Below are 20,000 nucleotides of genomic sequence, written 5' to 3'. Positions count from 1 at the left end.
CCCAAAAAACAGCTAGCGTAAGCTAATTTAAAATAAGAATTCCTTGTTAATTCAGAGAGTTTGGCAAAAGAGGAATAACTATGATGGCAAGTTTTAAAGCATATTTAGGCTACAGGCATTTCTGTATACATTTGATCATGTTTATAAACCATCTTAGTGTCTATGAAAAATATGTGAACTTAGAAGGTTCAAATCTCTCATGTCGTGAGCGACTTGCGCGACAAAAACGACAGATTTATTATTTAGCAGCTGCATTTTACCAGTAACAAGTGATTTTGCAACTTTGGTAGCTCTTGGTCTGAACGCATAGTTAGACAACAATCAGACAGCAATTTTCCCTCTATAACCTGTGTAATGTAATAGCACATAATATTATATATAATGCTGACTTCATATAATGCAGCACCAATGCCAGCTTTACTAGATGATGAGGGAGAAACTGAACAATCAACACCAATTTCTGATGATGAGGATGATGACTGAAGTGATTTATTAGTATGAAATGTCTCCATTCAAGAAACTAATGATAAACTTGACTTACTTACCCTACAAAACATATATTTTGACCTTTTAATTACATTTGTATCAGGTTTTAAGCCTGAGATACGGAAAAATCTCCAAATGGCGGCCATTTTGGACGCCATCTTGAATATCTCAGAGAGCACATGGGGGATTCACGGGGACTTTTAGTATGTCATTCCTTTTTTTAAAAAAAATTTTTTATTGGGATTTTCAAAAGATTATACAGAACAGTATACATGTACAATTTGTGTAGTTGTAATAAGATCAACATAATATAGACATAACATAACTACATAACATAATGGCCACCCCCACCCCCAAAGAAAAGGACAATAAATCAAATACAAATAAATAAATAAATAAAAGAGGACAAGACAGAACAAGACTAGGCAAGAAGTACATAGAATGAGAGTTACTACAGAGCTGAAATTTAGCAGTAGGCGTGCTTAGAAATGTAGGCATTGAGCAGTAGGCATGCATAGAAATATTTTACATTGCAGGTAGCTGGATATTATCTCTGACATGAGTGATAAATGGGTTCCATAAATTAAAGAATCTCTTCACAGAGCCTCTTAATGAGTGTTTTATTTTTTCTAGTTTAAGAAAATACAGCACATCTTTAATCCAGTGTGTAAACGTGGGAGGGTGGGGATCTTTCCACTTGAGTAAGATTAAACGTCTGGCAATAAAAGTCACAAAAGCAATGCAATCTGACTTTGTTTTGGACAATTTAAGATGATCTGGGGAGGCACCAAAAATGGCCATGAGTGGGCAAGGACTGATGGGTGTCTCCACACCTATGCATTCTGAAAGAGTTTCAAAAATCAAAGACCAAAAGTCTTTAAGTTTGCTGCAAGCCCAGAACATGTGGGCATGAGTAGCAGGGGATGAATTACATCGACTGCAGATAGGACTAATGTCTGGGAAGTGTCTTGAAAGTTTTAGGTTGGTCCAGTGTGAGCGGTGTAGAATTTTACATTGCATTAGGCTATGCCTTGCACATATTGATGAACCATGTACCCTTTGCAGGATAGAGAGCCACATATCGTCAGTAATGCTTTCACCAAGTCAAATTCCCAATCGGCTTTTAAAGAGGGTAGTAGTGAGTGGCGCTCCTGTGTGAACTTGTTATACAGTATGGAAATTATCCCCCTAAATGATTCAGGACGCTCTACAAGTACCTCAAATTGGTTGCATGGTGGCAGTGCTGGAAACACTGGTAGCGTTTTACGCAGAAAGTCTCTGACCAGAAGGTAGCGAAAGAAGTTGCTTTTGGGGAGGTCAAATTGGCTACAGAGCTGGTCAAATGAGGAAAAAACACTGTCCAAGTAGAGGTCATGGAAATCTTTAATACCTAATCTCTGCCAATTCAAAAATGACATGTCTAACAAGGAAGGTGTGAAAACATGGTTTGAATGGATAGGAGCTTTTAAAGAAAAACATGTCCATCCAAAATGACGACGCATCTGTGTCCAGATCTTTAAGGTTGATCTCACAATCTTATTTTTGGCAAAAGCCGTTGGGGACTCAGAGGTGGAAGAATAGACCAATGCTGGTAAAGAGGAGGGTAGGCAAGATAAAGATTCTAAAACGCACCATGATGGTGCATCGGCACCTGGATCTTCATACAGCCAATGTACAATTGGACGTATATTAGAAGCCCAATAATATGCTAGAAAATCTGGAGCTGCCATACCACCAAGACATTTTGGATGTTGTAAGATACTTCTAGCTATGCCGGGAGCTTTATTATTCCACACAAAAGATGAAATGACAGAATTTAGTTTGTGAAAAAATGATTTGGCAATGAATACAGGGATGCATTGAAATAAATAGGTGAATTTGGGAAGAATGTTCATTCGTATGGAATTAATACGGCCTGCAACAGAGAGTGGGAGAGGCCCCCAGTGCTTAAGGTTTAGTTCAGTCTGTTTGAGTAGAGGTAAAAAATTTGCAGAGAAGAGGTTGGAGAATTTATCCACAACATTGACACCTAGATATGTAAATTTATTTGAAACCTTGAAAGGCAGGGAGCTAAATGTGTATTGATGGGCTGCCACATTAATTGGAAACAATTCGCTTTTCTGTAAATTGAGTTTATAGCCTGAGAGATGATGAAATTGATCTAAAATACAAAGCACATGTGGGAGAGATTGAGCTGGGTCTGAAATGTATAAAAGCAGGTCGTCTGCATACAATGAAACTTTCTGTTCCTGACCCTCTCTCATAATACCATTTATTAGTGGAGTGTGTCTCAGAGAGAGATAACGGCTCAATGGCCAAAGCAAAGAGCAAGGGTGACAGTGGACAGCCCTGTCTTGTACCACGGCCTATTTGAAAATATTCTGAGAAAGTATTATTGGTACGTACTGAAGAGAGTGGAGAAGTGTATAGAGAAAGAAATAAACTTCTTGCCAAAACCAAACCTTTCAAGGGTATAGAAGAGGTAGCCCCATTCAACCCTATCGAAAGCCTTTTCGGCATCTAAGGACACTACAACCTCTGGAATGGCGGTGTCAGATGGGTGGTATATGATGTTGAATAAACGCCTCACATTAAAAAATGAAAACCTGTCCCTGATGAAGCCTGTTTGATCAGCTGATATAATGTCAGGTAAGATTTTTTCCAGACGACGGGCAAGGACTTTTGCCAAAATCTTTTCATCCACGTTTAAAAGAGAAATAGGGCGATAGGAACCACAGCAGTGAGGGTCTTTGTTTTTCTTCAGAAGTAGTGAAATTTGGGCAGAACGTAAAGTTTTGGGAAGAATGCCTGAAGCAAGAGATTCAGTGAACATGTTTAGTAGCAAAGGAGTGAGCTTCGCAGAAAATTTCTTGTAGAACTCAGCTGAAAAACCATCAGGCCCAGGACTCTTCCCACTTTGCATAGCCATAATAGCTTCCCCCACCTCTTCTGCAGTAATTGGTCTATCAAGATCTTCAGCTGTTTCCTTTAATAGTTTTGGTATGGGAAGATTAACAAAGAAATTTAACAGGTCATCAGCGGTAGGTTGCTGTTCTGAAGTATAGAGTGATATGTAGAAATTCCTGAAAGCGTTGTTAATTTCTTGGGGGTCCCTAGTGAGGCCACTGCTTGTATTGATTTCTGTGATAACTCGTGAGGCAGCAGATTGACGAAGTTGGTGTGCCAAAAGACGGCTAGGTTTATCACCATATTCATAGTAAGAGTGTCTAGATTTCAGGATCATTTCTTCCGCATTACTTGTGCTCAGATTTTCAAATTCAGTTTTGAGGAGGAGCTTCTCTTTATACAAAGCAGGGGAGGGAGATTGAACATATTGAGTTTCTAAATTCTGAATGCGGTGCATGAGATTGGTGAGAGTAAAAGATCTCAGCTGCTTATCATATGCCACATGTGATATTAGTTGGCCTCTCATGTAGGCTTTAAATGCCTCCCATAATGTGCTATGGTTTGTTCCACCAGTTGCATTTGTGTCAATAAAGAAATCAATTTGTTGAGATATATATTCAGCAAAGTCAGAATCAGATAGGAGAGATGTATTAAATCTCCAAGGTGGACGAGATGTGGATTTGTGGACAAAGTTAATGGCCATTAAGAGGGGTGAATGGTCTGAGATAAGTCTAGCATGGTAGTTGCATCTTTGAATAAGTGGAAATAGTTTATTGTCAACAAGAAAATAGTCTATACGTGTATATGTGTGATGAACAGGAGAAAAAAATGAATAACCCTGAGCATTGGGGTTCAGGCGTCGCCATATATCTGCCAGACCGTAATTATTGAGGTGCCTATTTATAACTTTTGCAGATTTTGACATAGAATATTTTTTCCTAGTAGACGTATCCAGAGATTGAAGGCAACAATTCAAATCTCCAGCTATAATTACCAGATGAGAGTCAATATTCGGCAAGGTAGAGAAAAACTTCAGAAAAAACTGATCATCATCATGGTTTGGGCCATATACATTTGCTAGTATCAGTGGAGTCTCATACAACATCCCTGTAACAATGACATAGCGCCCATCAGGGTTGGGTCAGATTACTTTGAAATGTAATCCATTACTGACTACAAATTACATGGCAATTTTTGTAATCAGTAACGTAATCAGGATTACCAAAAACATGTAACGTAATCTGATTACTTTAGGATTACTTTTAGATTACTTAAATATGTCCCTTAAGTAAAAGACACCACCACTGAATTGATGAAAGAATTCTCATTCTATTTTTCTGTTAATTATTTCATTACATCTAAGAAATCTCTTTGCTCTGACTAAAGCATTCCTGTGTGAATTAACTGATCTTTTCCTCCAAAAATCTTAATGTAGCCCCTTGTGTTAGTGTTACCATTTACTTTGAGATCACCAGGTCCCATTGTCTGAAAAACACCCAAAACTAATACATTTCTATAGCTATTCTCCACTTTGGGGGTGGTATTTTGGTGGTTGAAATTTTCCCCATCCCAAAATTGATCACTTAGTCATGGATGTGATCATGGATCACTATTCTCCAAACATGCAAAACTCAGCTTAACCTTTATAAGTATATATACTTTTTTGATCCCGTGAGGGAAATTTGGTCTCTGCATTTATCCCAATCCGTGAATTAGTGAAACACACTCAGCACACAGTGAACACACAGTGAGGTGAAGCACACACTAATCCCGGCGCAGTGAGCTGCCTGCAACAACAGCGGCGCTCGGGGAGCAGTGAGGGGTTAGGTGCCTTGCTCAAGGGGAGCAGTGAGGGGTTAGGTGCCTTGCTCAAGGGCACTTCAGCCACGGCCCACTGGTCGGGGCTCGAACCAGCAACCCTCCGGTTACAAGTCCAGGGTGCTAACCAGTGGGCCACGGCTGCCCCAAGGGCACACCTGGACAATGAATTTAGCTTTTGCTGGATTTTTTTGACCCAGGGACATGGCCTGAGATTGAATGACACCATGTCCATTTCAATTGTGGGGGTGAGAAAATTATTCCTTTGGGATGTTTTTCAACCAGGGGGATCTGCTGACTTTCTCAGAGTAAACGGTAACACTAAAACAAGAGGCTACATTAAGATTAGGAGGAAAATATCAGACAGTGTGCCGAGAGACCTGCCCCAATAGTAAATAAGTTAGTAATAAGTATAGATACTCTTTTGATCCCGTGAGGGAAATTTGGTCTCCCAATCCGTAAATTAGTGAAGCACACAGAGCACACAGTGAACACACAGTGAGATGAAGCACACAATGAGCACACAGTGAGGTGAAGCACATACTAACCCGGAGCAGTGAGCTGTCTGGAGCGGCGCTCGGGGATCAGTGAGGGGTTAGGTGCCTTACTCAAGGGCACTTCAGCCGTGGATGTGGGCAATGGGCATGGGAGAGCAGTGCTCAACCACTTCCCCCGCCCACATTTTTTCTACTGGTCGGGGATCGAACCGGCAAGTCCGAAGCTTGTCGAATTAAAAGATAACTAGACTATCATTAAAAAGTTGCATTGCTTGCATGATAAAATGTAATCAGGTAATCCCCAACAATGTAACTGTAATCTGATTACACAATTTTTTTATTGTAATCTGGGCTGATTATAGTTACTTGATTTTTGTAATCTGATTACGTAATCCAGATTACATGTAATCCGTTACTACCCAACCCTGGCGCCCATTACGGTCTGCTATGACATTTGATGGGACAAAAGGTACAGAATAGAATTAAAATAGCTTTACTATTACATAAAGAGTGAAATGACTGAGAAACCCATCGTCTGCGTACTTTAGTGTGGTCAGAGACATTCAGGTGAGTCTCTTGGATAAACGCAATTTGAGCCCCTAAATTATCCAGATGAGAAAGAACCTTGTTGAGTTTTGTGGGCTTTCCCAAGCCTCTAACATTCCAGCTCACAAATGAAATATGCCTACTTGCTATGTTTCTAGTCAGGCTGTTAGCCATACTCTTAGAACATGAGAGTGTAACAATGGCACAGTTAAGAGAAATCCAGCACTGCAGTATATCCTAAGCCTAGAAAAATAAGGAATATAAAATACACATAGCCCCACCCCACTTGTACACCTCCCTGAACTCGGTGTAACCATCCCCTTAAGAAAAGTGAACGTTAGATCGATCAGTCAGTCACTAACCAGTAAGAGGAACAATAGAAAAAAACAGCAGACTGAGGTAAATATTCAGTATAGTAAACAGAAAAAAAAAACACCACAAAAGACTAAATTCACTAATTTTCCTTCAAATAAGTATTGGAACTAAAAAATAAAAATGTTATTAGTTAGTCTCAAAATGACCGAAAATTCAACTGAGTTCAACATCCAAGCCAACGCTAGCCGCTAGCTCCCTATCCATTGACAAACAAAGATGAAAAACACAATACCGTCAGAGTCCAAGTTATCAAAGCCCTGCAGCTACTCGGTCTCTTCATACACCTCGACGTCAGGAACTTTAGAGACAACATAGTCCATTGCCAGCTGGGGGTCGCTGAAAACATGCTCCTTTTCCCCCGGCAGAGTGATGCGAAACTTCGCAGGCAAACGAAATCCAAAGCGAGCTCCTTTGATAGCACGTAGTCGCTTCCTCACCTCTCCGAATACAGCCCTCCTCTTTGCTTCGGCGGCGGTCAGATCGGGAAAGATGTAGATGGGTCGGTCGTTGAAGGAGAGAGACTTCCGTTGGCGTGCCTGGCGCAGAATGAGTTCGCGGACCTGAAAGTAGTGTACTCTAATGACAAAGGGTCTCGGAGGTTGGTTAGGTTTTGGTTTGGTTTGGCTTGCAAAGTTCTATGAGCCCTGTCAAGTATGGGTTTCTCACCCAATTCAAGCACATCCTGAAGCACAGTGGAGACAAATTCAGTCGCTGACAACCCTTCTAGATCCTCTGGAATGCCCACAAGTCTGATGTTATTTCTCCGGGACCTATTCTCCAGGTCTTCGCACTTATACTGTAACTCCTTGACTTGGCTTTGGAGCGTCGAAACCGTGGTCTCGAGAGCAGACATAGTGTTGCTAGAAGTGGTGGCTGCGGATTCCAAATCTTTTAGACGGCTGTCTTGCTCCTCTGTTATTCTCTGTAGGCTGGTTACAGAGGAGGTCAATTCCTCTCTCACGGCAGCAATGTCAGCCTGTACTCCGCCAACGGCCAGATCTATTTTCGAGCAAATGTCAACTTTCAGTGAGTCCAGCGCTTTGGTTAGCATGCTGGCTGTTAGCCCATCATCAACACTGTCAGTTGATTCCTCCGGGGAGTTAGCAGTAGCACCACGACCTCCTGTTTTTTTGGACGACGATTTAGCAGTCGATGGCTTCATAGTTTTTATTTCAGAGTCGGTCATTAAAAGTCCAAGTACTTTAGATAACGAAATATATCGATGTATGAGGTTAAAAGTCAGAATAATCCGTTTATTATCGAAATGAGAAAAGTTACCTCATGGAGCTTACCGAAAGACCACCTACATTACTCAAACGCACTAGTATGTCATTCCTAAAGGTATTCTGAACATATCCTGAAAAATTCAGCTTGTTACAAATTTGTTCCAGGTGTAACCCTATTACTACTGGACTAATAGTAATGTTGTCAAATAAGCCATTACTTCAATTAATCGTGTTTACTTACTCTCTGATGACATATGGTGATAATTTTTGGAATGGTTGCAATTTATTTTCCATTATTTCCTACATACTGGTCCTTTAATAATCAACGAACACCACTAACCACTCGGTGAGTTGCACAGTTTTGAAAAAGAACGTTAAGGGTTGTTTTAAGGACATGTTTGTGCGTGCATGCGTGTGTGTATGTGTGCATGCGTGTGTGTATGTGTGTGTGTACCTGGCAGAAGTAGTTGAAGCCTTCATGCCACTGTAGTCCCGCGCGGCTCTTCATGTCGCTGCATCGGAGTCTTCCCTGCGGCTCCTGCTTGGGCAGCTGGTTGCTTAGCACCATGTTGGGCAGCGCTAGTGCCAGCATGGTTGCCCAGACGACCGCGCAGACACCGCGGCCCACCGAAACCTTCTGGAGAGCACAGCGTCCGAATGGCCGAACCACCTGCACACACACACACACACACCTGTCACACACACACCTGCACACACACACCTGTCACACACACAGTGCTAATGCACCACCTGCACACACACACACCTGCTAATGCACCACCTGCACACACACACACCTGTCACAAACCTGCACACACCTGCACACACACACCTGTCACACACACACCTGCACACACACACACCTGCTAACGCACCACCTGCACACACACACACACACCTGCACACACACACCTGCACACACACCTGTCACACACGCAGTGCTAACGCACCACCTGCACACACACACACACGCACGCACACCTGTCACACACGTGAGACTCTTTTGTGTGTGTGTGTGGGTGTGTATGTGAGTATGAGACTCTTTTGTGTGTGTGTGTGTGGGTGTGTGTGTGAGTATGAGACTCTGTGTGTGTGTGGGTGTGTGTGAGAGAGTGTGTGTGTGTGTGTGGAGGACCTTGAGGTATCGGTCGAGGCTGATGAGTCCGAGGAGCAGGATGGACATGTACATGCTGACGTAGAAGAGCACGGCGCTGTAGCGGCAGTGGAATGCCCGCAGTGTCCATCCTCCCGCGCCCGCGTCCGACAGCAGCTTGAACGGCAGCGTGAGCGTCATGAGCAGGTCGGCCGCCAGCAGGTTCTTCAGGTAGACCAGGAAGGTGGAGGAGGAGCGGATGTCCAGGAAGATCCAGAGCGCCACGGCATTGAGCAGCAGCCCCGCGGCCAGCAGCAGACCGTACAGGCAGGGGAACAGGACCGCCGTCACGCTCACATCACGCGCGCACCGCGACGCCACACCGGACACGTTCCCCACGCTCGACACGTTCCCCACGCTCGACACGTTCCACACGCTCGACACGTTCCACACGCTCGACACGTTCCCCACGCTCGACACGTTCCACACGCTCGACACGTTCCCCACGCTCGACACGTTCCACACGCTCGACACGTTCAATACGCTCCATGTGTTCGACAGACTGGACACGTTCATCAGACTGGACATGTTCAACAGGCTGGACATGTTCAGCAGGCTCGAGTTCATCCCCCCCCACACACACAACCTGTAAACAGAGAGAGAGAGAGCATCAGACAACAGCATCAGACAACAGGAACAGACAACAGCATCAGACAACAGCATCAGACAACAGACCACAGCATCAGACAACAAGAACAGACAACAGCATCAGACAACAGGAACAGACAACAGCATCAGACAACAGACCACAGCATCAGACAACAGGAACAGACAACAGCATCAGACAACAGGAACAGACAACAGCATCAGACAGACCACAGCATCAGAGAACAGACCACAGCATCAGACAACAGGAACAGACAACAGGAACAGACAACAGCATCAGACAACAGGAACAGACAACAGGAACAGACAACAGACCACAGCATCAGACAACAGGAACAGGAACAGACCACAGCATCAGACAACAGGAACAGACCACAGCATCAGACAACAGACCACAGCATCAGACAACAGACCACAGCATCAGACAGACCACAGCATCAGACAACAGACCACAGCATCAGACAACAGACCACAGCATCAGACAACAGACCACAGCATCAGACAACAGGAACAGGAACAGACAACAGCCCACAGCATCAGACAACAGGAACAGCATCAGACAACAGGAACAGACAACAGCATCAGACAACAGCATCAGACAACAGACCATAGCATCAGACAACAGACCACAGCATCAGACAACAGGAACAGACAACAGACCACAGCATCAGACAACAGTCACAGCATCAGACAACAGACCACAGCATCAGACAAAGTGGAGGCCACATGTGTACTATAGCGGTAAAATAGCCACTGACCAGCCTCTGCTGTGGCCCACTGACCAGCCTCTGCTGGGGCTAGTGCTAGTGATGAGCTTTTTACACACATTACAGTTGTTTTACACACATTTTTAAAACTCTGTGTCTACACACAAAACCCACTATTGCTCTCACAAAATGCCTTAAATCTCCAGCAAAATGACATAAAATAAGCATTGGCCTCACATTATAAACACTTAATATGACATTTTGGATACATCATGTACAGACTGTTGTAAACCTAAAGCTCTTGTGTATTTCATGGGCTTCTATGTATATTTCCATACAAGAAGGAAAGTCATCTACAGAGAGAAGTTGAAATGCACAGTAAACATGTAATATTAAAACATAAAAATAGTGACCCCCTTCCCCCAAATAATTTGCTTGTTCGGTATATTTTCTGCACTCTAAATTATCCTCTAATCCTACTTGGAACAATATTTACACTACACTGCAATACACACAATACACAGACTGTACACACACTGCACACACTACACACTCAGTGCCGGTTCAGACCTCCATGGGTCCCCTAAGCAAAATCATGCTAAGGGCCCTCCTACCTGAACTCTGAGGGCCAAAATGTAACCATTTTTATATATATCTATATATATATTAGGGGTGTAAAGATTAACCGTTACGTATCGGTATCTGTTTTTAACGTGTAAGATACGGCTACATCGATATGTGAAGCCCCGTATCGGAAATAAAACTGAAATGAACCGGTCGTTATATCGATTTACTTGTTACGAATCGGTTCACAACCTTTTCTGCTCGCTCAGACTCTCATTTACGTTGCAAGCAGCGCGTTCATCCCACTTCCGGTTTTGAAACTACACGTGGCACGGATTTGTGGGTAATGCAGTTCGTTTTGGGCTACATTCATTGCCCAAAGTTGTCTTAGGACTTCATTACCCATACATCTACTGCAACTTAAGCACGTCACAACTCACACTCGGTCGTTTGTTTGACAGTTTTTACTCTTTTGTTTTTCAAAGTCCAGCGTGAAATTAAACACTTACTACAGTATAGCATTCTTAAACAGCAATGATAGTCTGTAGAGTAGCCTTACGTTTGATGAAGGGATTTCCTTAATGTTAAAGAATAATTTGGCCCTTGCTGCTAAAAAGATGCACAAATTATTATTATTTTGTTTAAATATTCACTCAGACTTGGAACAAAATAGGCCCAGTTCATTGATATGTAGGCCTATTTTATTCTTGTAGGCTATATGAGAAAAGGCCAAGATTGTCTTACAATAGGCTACAGCTCCTTGAAAACAACCAGATATAACTCTATAAAATCTATAGTCTATAAAAATGTATTTTTATGTTGTATTTGGCTGCTGTGTTTGACTGAAATGTAGTCTATTCTTTTTTCATTTCAATACAGTATATGATACAAACCTCAGTTTAGATAATCATATTCACACATTTGTTTTTGCCTAATTGACATGACCATGATAATTAATAATATAAAATGAATGTGCACCTTAAGCAAATGATAAAAAATCTTTCAGAATGCTTTCCATTCTTCAACTGCATCGAACTGCATCGAATCGCATCGTATCGTACTGAATCGTTTTTTATGAACATGTATCTTTTCTTGTATCGAATCGTGCCCATGTCTAGATGTGAATCGTATCGTCTTTTACATGAGACACCCCTAATATATATACATCAAAAATGGTTGAGAACCACCTATCTAAACCAACTAAAGCTTGACTGAAATATTGTAAAACCATTTACTTCTTTTAAAATGTATGGGAGTGAAATCACCTTAGTTTAGAACGGTTCTCGCATGTTTCTGCTGAAAAACTGCTAGTTTCATCTGGAGCTGCACGTTATCATGAGCGCATTTAAAGATGTGGTTATTTATTTTTTTATGTAGCCAGTCGCCCGAATTCAAAAACGGAACATGCGATTATATTTCAGAACTTTGCTAAGTACCGTGACTAGGAAATGCTGGCAAGCAAGCCACAGACAGATCAGGGGATTCACTTCCCTGTTTGGTTGGCCTACAGTACTACACACTACACACACACTACACATACTACACACACTGCACACACTACACGGCAATACACACACTACACACACTGCACACACTATATCATAAGAAAACCTATTTTGTATTGAGTACATTGAAGTGCAACTGATTCAAACATAATCAGATCATATGATGGCTGTGTTTGTGATATAACAACAACATAAGTTTTCATAAATAGTTGTATAGTTTTGACTGAAGTGTTCCATTTTGCAATAGAGCTAAGAGATTCTGCTAATTGGATGTGAGCAATTCCGTGCAAAACTGTCACATCCATAATGCCAACACAATGCTATGGTATTTATGCGTTATGGACATGACCGTTTTTTAACAAACACAATGTAAAAATGTACAAGGTGACAAATTATCAAGGTGGGACCAGAGATGTGCCCATGCAACTGCCCTGTTTGATTGAGCTGCTCCTTACTTACATATATATATAATGCCCTGTTTGATTGAGCTGCTCCTTACTTACATCCCAGCTAGCAAGTAGGAGCGGGCCGCTTCCGTAAAACCTGCGGCGCTGTCGGCTGCGTCGCGGCATCGGCTGAGTCGTGGTAAACGCAATTGGGCCAGGTCCTTTTGCCACCTGCAGGCAGCCATGCTACCGCACCTACAACTTTTTTTTTTTTTACTTTTGGCTCATCTACCAATATGGGTGATAGAAACAAAATGCCAGCCAAAATATATATTTTCTTGAATTTCCTTCGGGATGAATAAAGTAGGCTACTATCTTATCTTATCCTATCTAATAGCCTATCTTATATAGTTTTTACCGGCCCATATATTTTTTAACATGCAGACTAATCCTGTACTTGGGATGGGGTGGGTAGCCTACATGTACAACGTTTTGTTAGCAACTGAGTGTGCAACTCATTTTACTGGCCAATTCAATTTTTTACCAGCATTGACCGGTGATTGCTGTTAAACTCTGGGCGCTCGGCTCAGACCGTTTTTACCAGTATTCAGCCGATTTCAACTGCAGCAAGCGTCAAGAAGCACGTCACTGGAGTGACGTTTACAACTTTGGATGAGAGAAGACTGCGAAAACGGTGAACTTGAGGTAAGTCGTCTAACATTTCCTTAAAAAGCATTAACAATTGAGTTTCCTTAACATTTTACATTAACTCTACATATTTCGAATTATTGCTGATTAAATATTGATTATTATCGATCCGTTTAAACTTTGTTCATGAGGTTCCTTCGTCTATCCTCCAGATGAAACGAGAAGAAAGAATTCAGAAATGCAATGCAATTAATAATTATTAATTAGGACAACAACCGAAAATTCTTTATCATGCCTGAGTAAAGTAGTGCAAGTTGGGGAAAATATATATGAAAGTGTCTCCGGCTTTTAAGGCGCGAACGTAGCTAGCTGTTTAGCTCAGAGTACGTTAACTAACATTGACTAGCTGGGGTGTTGTTAGCTCATGGGTTTTTCGCAGCTTGGATGCAATTTTCGTGTTTTTTACGAGCACAGTCTTTGACCTGTGGAAGAAAATAAAGTGGAACAAAAAGTTAGCTGGCTTAGTTGTACTTTTATGGAGCGAACGAATCCAGCTAACAACACCATTTAGCTCAAGGTACCTAACATTGACTAGCTGGGCTGTTACCGCAGCCTACCCCAACGTCCCTGAGAAGGGATTCCCTTGGCATTGATAGACCAGACATATCTGAAGTTAATTGCAAACAATGAGCAAGTCTGTCTAGCCTTCTGCATAGATCTTGTATTTGCATAGGCTATTGTTTGCAATTAAATTCAGACGTGTTTGACTTATCAATGCCAGGGGGATAGCTTTTTAGATGTGTTCACGTATATATTGACATTCAAGAGCCATGAACACCTCGCTGGCGAGACTCATTAATTGGAGTGGGGCCAACCAAAAGCCTGCATTCAAAAGGCTCATTTTGAAAAGTGTGGTCAGTACTGGATAACTGCAATGTGGTGATTGCAGTGACACAAGTGATAACTGCAAGGTGGTGCGGTTGCAGTGACATAAGTGCTACACTGATACATCACATGATCGATCATGCTGCCCTCTTCTTGTGTTTTTCTCAGATGCAGTCCGCCGGAATGCCCTAACCAAAGATTCCTCCGAAAAGGAGATAGAGCTCCTCATCACCAGATGGCTGCAGCTGGCCTGTGACAAGGATGGTGGCCGAAGCCAGAGGCCAAACCGGCAGACATCATAGGGTGTCACACTTAAGTGTGCTCCAATAATAATAAAAACAATGTTTTAAACATGAAAACTGTCTACTTGTATTTGTATTTTCAGTTTATCTTGTAGCCTATAAAGAACGGCTGTTTAGCGATTCTGGTATTAACTTGACACGAATGGAAATCAATAAAATTAAAATAAACCCAAGTAACTGGATTGGGGGCGGGGGCTTTACGTCCTCTCACTCGGCGTTCCGCAATAGGGCCGCGTCACAGCCGAGTGCTCGCAGAGCAATCGGACCTAGATTCATGCCGAGGATCGGCCGAGTGTTTTCGCCTTAATCGGGCCGCTTTCGGCCCGCACAATTTTTGCTACCTGGGATATATATATAATGTTCAGGGATTAAAGTTGTGTCGTTACCATGCCCGTTTCTACCATTGAGGACGCTGAGGTCATGTTCTGTTCTCGGAATGTTTTCCCTTCAGGTTTTGTTTCATTTCTTAAGTGAAAAAAGAGCTGCAAACTCAGCATCGCATGACACATAGTTGCAGCCGCAATAGTCCAGTCATTACGCCAAAATAGGGGTCAACGTTAGACAGTGGTGGTTAGTGGTGTTCGTTGATGTTCCAAAACAAGTAGCGTAGCGAAATACAGTTTCTGTCGTGTTTTATTTGCCATTTTGTAAAATCCCATTGATTTTGGAAGACTCATTGCACATTGATATACTGCGCCACTGTCTATGCTTCAGGTTCAAATATTGAGCGGTTGTGAATAGTTCCACAATAGCAAATAAGACGGTTGGAAATCATACATTGCGCCAATATATTTGCTTTTAATAATCAACGAACACCACTAACCACTCGGTGAGTTGCACAGTTTTGAAAACGAACGTTAAGGGTTGTTTTAGAACATGTTTGAGTAGCCTACAGTATGCCTATTTGCAGCCACACTGAGAAGTCAAAGGCGATTCAAAACGAGTCAGAAAAGTCGAGACAGGACCAATCGTCAAAATTTCGCTGTCCACCACCCTAGTTCATCCAAAACAAACCAGAAAAGGGACTCAAAGTGCTAAATACCGGAATTTTCCTTTAATGTTATAATGGATGGATTATATTCTTCAAAACAAGGTCTGGGGTCTAATGTGTTTAGTGTACAGGTCTGGTCTAATGTGTTCAGTGTACAGGTCTGAACACCGTTCCCTGCATAAGACACAACAATGTTTGACATTTTAAAACACTGATTGTCACGTGTGTGAATATTTTGGTTGTCTAAGAATTATTTTGCTGTGCTTTTATTTGTGTGCTGTGTCAATTCACCCGTGTGTTCTTGTGTGCTGTGTATTACCCCACCCTGGTGCTCCCAATGTTGACTGATAATGAGGGATAATGGACCCTTAACTTTCCGCCAATCCTGGCGGGTGGCTGGTTAAATGAGATTTGGGACAGGTGTGTTGGGGGAGGGTGCTTTCCTACTTATCCCCTGACCAGGGATGCTTCAAAAAAGACGACCGCATCGAGTTGATGGAGGTAGCAGGGTGATTCTCCAGCTGTGGTCCAAAAAAAGTACCATAGTTGGAGAGTCACCCAGCACCAACAGCGGCAGAGAAACTCAAGGGTGACGGCATCGTTCCCTTCACGTTGATCCGGGATGAGAGGCCGCGATCGGAATATCCGGCTGCTGTACTAGGGAGTCGAGAGTTCGTCACATCTCCGGGCCACAGACTATGTCTGTGCCCGGTCTAGGCGGCTGAACTTTGGCCGCTAGCTTGTAGCTGCTAGCCGTGATCAACCTGACCGTCAGCTGTTTGGGAAGCGGGATCGTTTGCTCTGCGCTTCACTGTGCTGGTGTGGTGGCTGGAGGGAGTACAGCGCTCTTAGTGGCTAGATGCGGTATTGACTCTGGATTACTTTTACGTGAAGACTGTTTTAGGAATTTGTGACAGCCATTACATGAATTTTACTAAAATCCACTTGTGCTGTTTTAATATTTTCTGCCTAGAACATAACTGATTAATAAATTGAACAAAATATTAAGAGTAAACCCCTTGTCTTGGTATCATTTGCCTGTTCACCACATTCCCTGCTGCCTATTAAATTGTTTGCCTGGTCACAGGTAAACCAAGCTGATAGACCCACGTGACACTGATGACACTACATGAGCTAATTGGCCAATATATGTGCATATGTTGCACTGACTTGTTTGGTGAAAAAAAAAAAAAAAAAGGTTTCAACAGCATGTCTGTGTATCTGCAAATATTTCTGTGTATGTTAAGAATTTTCTACAATTTTAACTATTTTAGTATATGGCAAAGCACACTAAAGATGAGATGATCGGATGGTGTTCAGTAAAGTAATGAATGTTTGTACATTGAGGAGTGAGTGTGTAAGCAGTTTAAACTGTAAACAGTGTGATTGGAAAGGGAAATTGCATAATGTAAGATAAAGTCTGTACTCTCATATGACTTATCTTTTCATGTTGCTACTCTGCAGCTCTAGCAGTGAGTCCAGCACGTGTCACTTCCTGTCCGTAAGCCCCTTACGTGCGACTGCAGAATGCGTTGTTTAATCATCATCACTTCTTATAAGCATTGTTTGCTGTGGAGCACCTGTGTCATCGCTTCTTATAAGCATTGTTTGCTGTGGGGCAAAAGGCGGACAAACGCCCGAAAAGGAGGTTAGGTTCCATCACTCAATCAATGCTAACGTTATTTTACTGTTGGACGTAATGAAAAGGAGGTTAGGTTCCATCACTCAATCAATGCTAACGTTATTTTACTGTTGGACGTAATGTTAAGCTGGAAAAACAATACTGGAAATTTAGATGAAGGATCAGTATTCGGCTTTCGGTTATTAAATTTGAAAATAATTATCAGCCGTTATAAACACTGATACCAACAGATTGGCAAATAGCTCATATCAGCCGATAATATCTGCACACCGATAATAGCCGATAATATCAGGCTTCATGATATGGTTTTGAACATTAGCCGATAATATCAGGGGCAGTTCCAGCGTTATGGATGTGACAATTGGACTCATATTGGTAAACAAAATGCCTTAGAGTGGGGGCAAAATTAGTATCAGTGAATTAATTTGCATAACTTTTAATGCAACCTCTGTCCTCTGAATACTGAGAAATCCTCAAATTTCATATAATCAATTTCATCCTAAGAATACAAGGCATTTCATCAGCGTTATGGATGTGACATGAAATGGACACACTTTTGTGAGAGATTACAGGTTTTCTACAAACTCTGTGAATTTTGAACTAAACTGCCGAAACTATGATATATGTAGCATGAAGGAGACTTGAATGAACACAAAAAGTGTGTTTTTGAAACTATGCGTCATTTTTGTAATGCATTATGTAGGAAAAACTGGCGTTATGGATGTGACTGTTTCACGTTATGGATGTGACGTGTCTGAACCAGTCCTCGACAAACTACATAAAACACATAATTAAGTAGTGAATTTTGATATGAAACAATTGAAATAGTAATCATAAAAAACTAGTGATGAAATTATTGCTTCCTCAGTGCCCACTAAGATCCACAGGAATAATCAGGACATAAGTCATTTAAAATATAATTTTTTTTTTTTTTTTTCTTTTACCGTCATCAATTTTGGTCAGTGATTCCCGGGTTACTGAAACACCAGGGAACATGAAACTTGGTGGCCACTCCCCTAAATAACTAGCCCTACCTGAACCGTTGCACCCAAGATGACAAAATATTTATGGTATGTTAGTCTCAAGAGCCCACATCAACCTAACCCATACCCACTCATTTGTGATTTGCACACATAAAGTACATGCACGCGCACGTGCACACACGCACATGCACGCACATGCGCACACACACACACACGCACGCACGCACACACAGTCACACACATACAGACAGGCAAGCACACACACACACATAAACACATACAGACAGGCAAGCACACACACACACACACACACACACACACACACACACACACATGCACAAACACCCACCCACAGGAATGCAGATACATAAACACACACACACAGGCACGCATACGCATGTGGGCATGCAAACACACACACACACACACACATAAACACACAAACACAGGCACGCATACGCACATGCACAGACACACACACACACACACACACACACACACACACACTCTTATAAACAAAAGCAAACTCACATATGCACACATTTACATGCACATGAGTTGCAGGAGTAGGAGATGGAGACAAATTGAGAAGCGTGATTTATTTTTGCGAAGAGAATATGCAGGACTGAGAGGCGGTCATATTTTGTACCGCTATGCGGTACATCTAGTTTATTGCTGCCCTTACTTATGTTACTCTGTGGGTATTAGCTACAGAGGACCTGCCACTTCAAATGCTGTCATATGGCGTCACATTTAAAATTAAACTGTGTTAAGCAAACGTGAACGGCAGGCTGAACAGATCTGCAACAGAAGGAGGTTGCTATGTTAACTCCAGCTGCAAAGTCAGCCATCTTCACCAGCTAACACGATAATCCAGTTACTGTACAACATTAGTATGACAGTTACAGGAAGATAATCTCTCAGATTTTCGTTATTTGGCCACTTGAAAATAGGCTATGGCTAGGCTAATCACTGGAGGTATTTTAATATTATGTTTGTTTTGCTAATGGTTAGGCAAGGCCTCCCTGTTAGGTTTTGATCAACCTAATAATCTTTGAAATGTCAATTGTAAACACTAAGTTGAAATGCGTTGAAACTGACATGCCACCAGAACAGACGTTTTATCGGCTTTGAGGTATAATAAAGTCCCCAGTCTTGTAAATTCACATTATGTAACATCCATAACGTCACATCCATAACGCACCATTAAAGGTTTTAAAAGTAAGAAAGGGGCACTATTTGGTCATCACACTTTACATTGATATAAATCAGCTTTGCACAGACACTATGGACATTGTCGCATCAACACTGTATGTGTAGCATAAACTTTTCCTATAAAACGTTATGGATGTGACATGGCCATGGAACTTGCTGACTTAAAAACAAAAGCCTTACAAATGTAAGGAGTTGTGCTCTTAAAGGCAAGCTGAGCATAGACATTACTCTACCATTCCCTTGTCAATCTGGAATTTGTCAAATGACACAATTTGTTCGAACATTGGGTCCATTTATCCACTTTTGAAATATGTATAATATTACCATGTGAAATATGTTGTTTCTGTATGGTTGCACACCATATTTATGATGTAAAAAGAGTGTCATTCTCCATCAAATTCAATCAGATCAGTTACAAACAATAAAATATAGACCTAAATGAAGATTTTAACAACAGTTCTATTTGCGTATGCACAACTTTTTTTTTCCATGGTAAGGATGACCTTAGCATGGAATTGCCCTCAGGCTTTATGATATGGTTTTGAACATTAGCCGATA

At 41.9% G+C, this 20,000-nt stretch overlaps 1 protein-coding gene and 1 long non-coding RNA gene across 3 annotated transcripts in view; one reads left to right on the top strand and one right to left on the bottom strand.

Annotated features, from left to right (window-relative positions):
* The window catches only part of LOC143131553 (P2Y purinoceptor 13-like), a 16,418-nt gene extending 4,078 nt beyond the window's left edge, over positions 1 to 12,340 (bottom strand). The window contains exons 1-3 of the mRNA XM_076291191.1: positions 12,151 to 12,340; positions 8,991 to 9,594; positions 8,310 to 8,525 (exon numbers count right to left, since the gene is read on the bottom strand). Of these exons, the coding sequence (XP_076147306.1) occupies positions 8,310 to 8,525; positions 8,991 to 9,575 (801 nt within the window). The 5' untranslated portion in view covers positions 9,576 to 9,594; positions 12,151 to 12,340. The remainder of the gene's footprint in view (positions 1 to 8,309; positions 8,526 to 8,990; positions 9,595 to 12,150) is intronic.
* A 563-nt stretch (positions 12,341 to 12,903) lies between these two features.
* Positions 12,904 to 14,668, top strand: LOC143131552 (uncharacterized). Of its 2 annotated transcripts, XR_012988122.1 has the most exons (3): positions 12,904 to 12,994; positions 13,324 to 13,481; positions 14,478 to 14,668. It is a non-coding gene; the product is annotated as an uncharacterized LOC143131552 (long non-coding RNA). The 2 variants fall into 2 exon arrangements; XR_012988121.1 differs by having other exon boundaries at positions 12,904 to 13,481.
* The last annotated feature ends 5,332 nt before the right edge of the window (positions 14,669 to 20,000 follow it).

This window comes from Alosa pseudoharengus, unplaced genomic scaffold (genome assembly GCF_046254945.1).
Source record: "Alosa pseudoharengus isolate Yale_2024_CS ecotype anadromous, Long Island Sound unplaced genomic scaffold, YU_APseudo_1.1 YU_APseudo_1.1_scf_18, whole genome shotgun sequence".
Classification (NCBI taxonomy): Eukaryota; Metazoa; Chordata; class Actinopteri; order Clupeiformes; family Clupeidae; genus Alosa; species Alosa pseudoharengus.
Note: the sequence above shows the minus strand (reverse complement) of the source record. Positions and strands in the feature narration are given on the sequence as shown.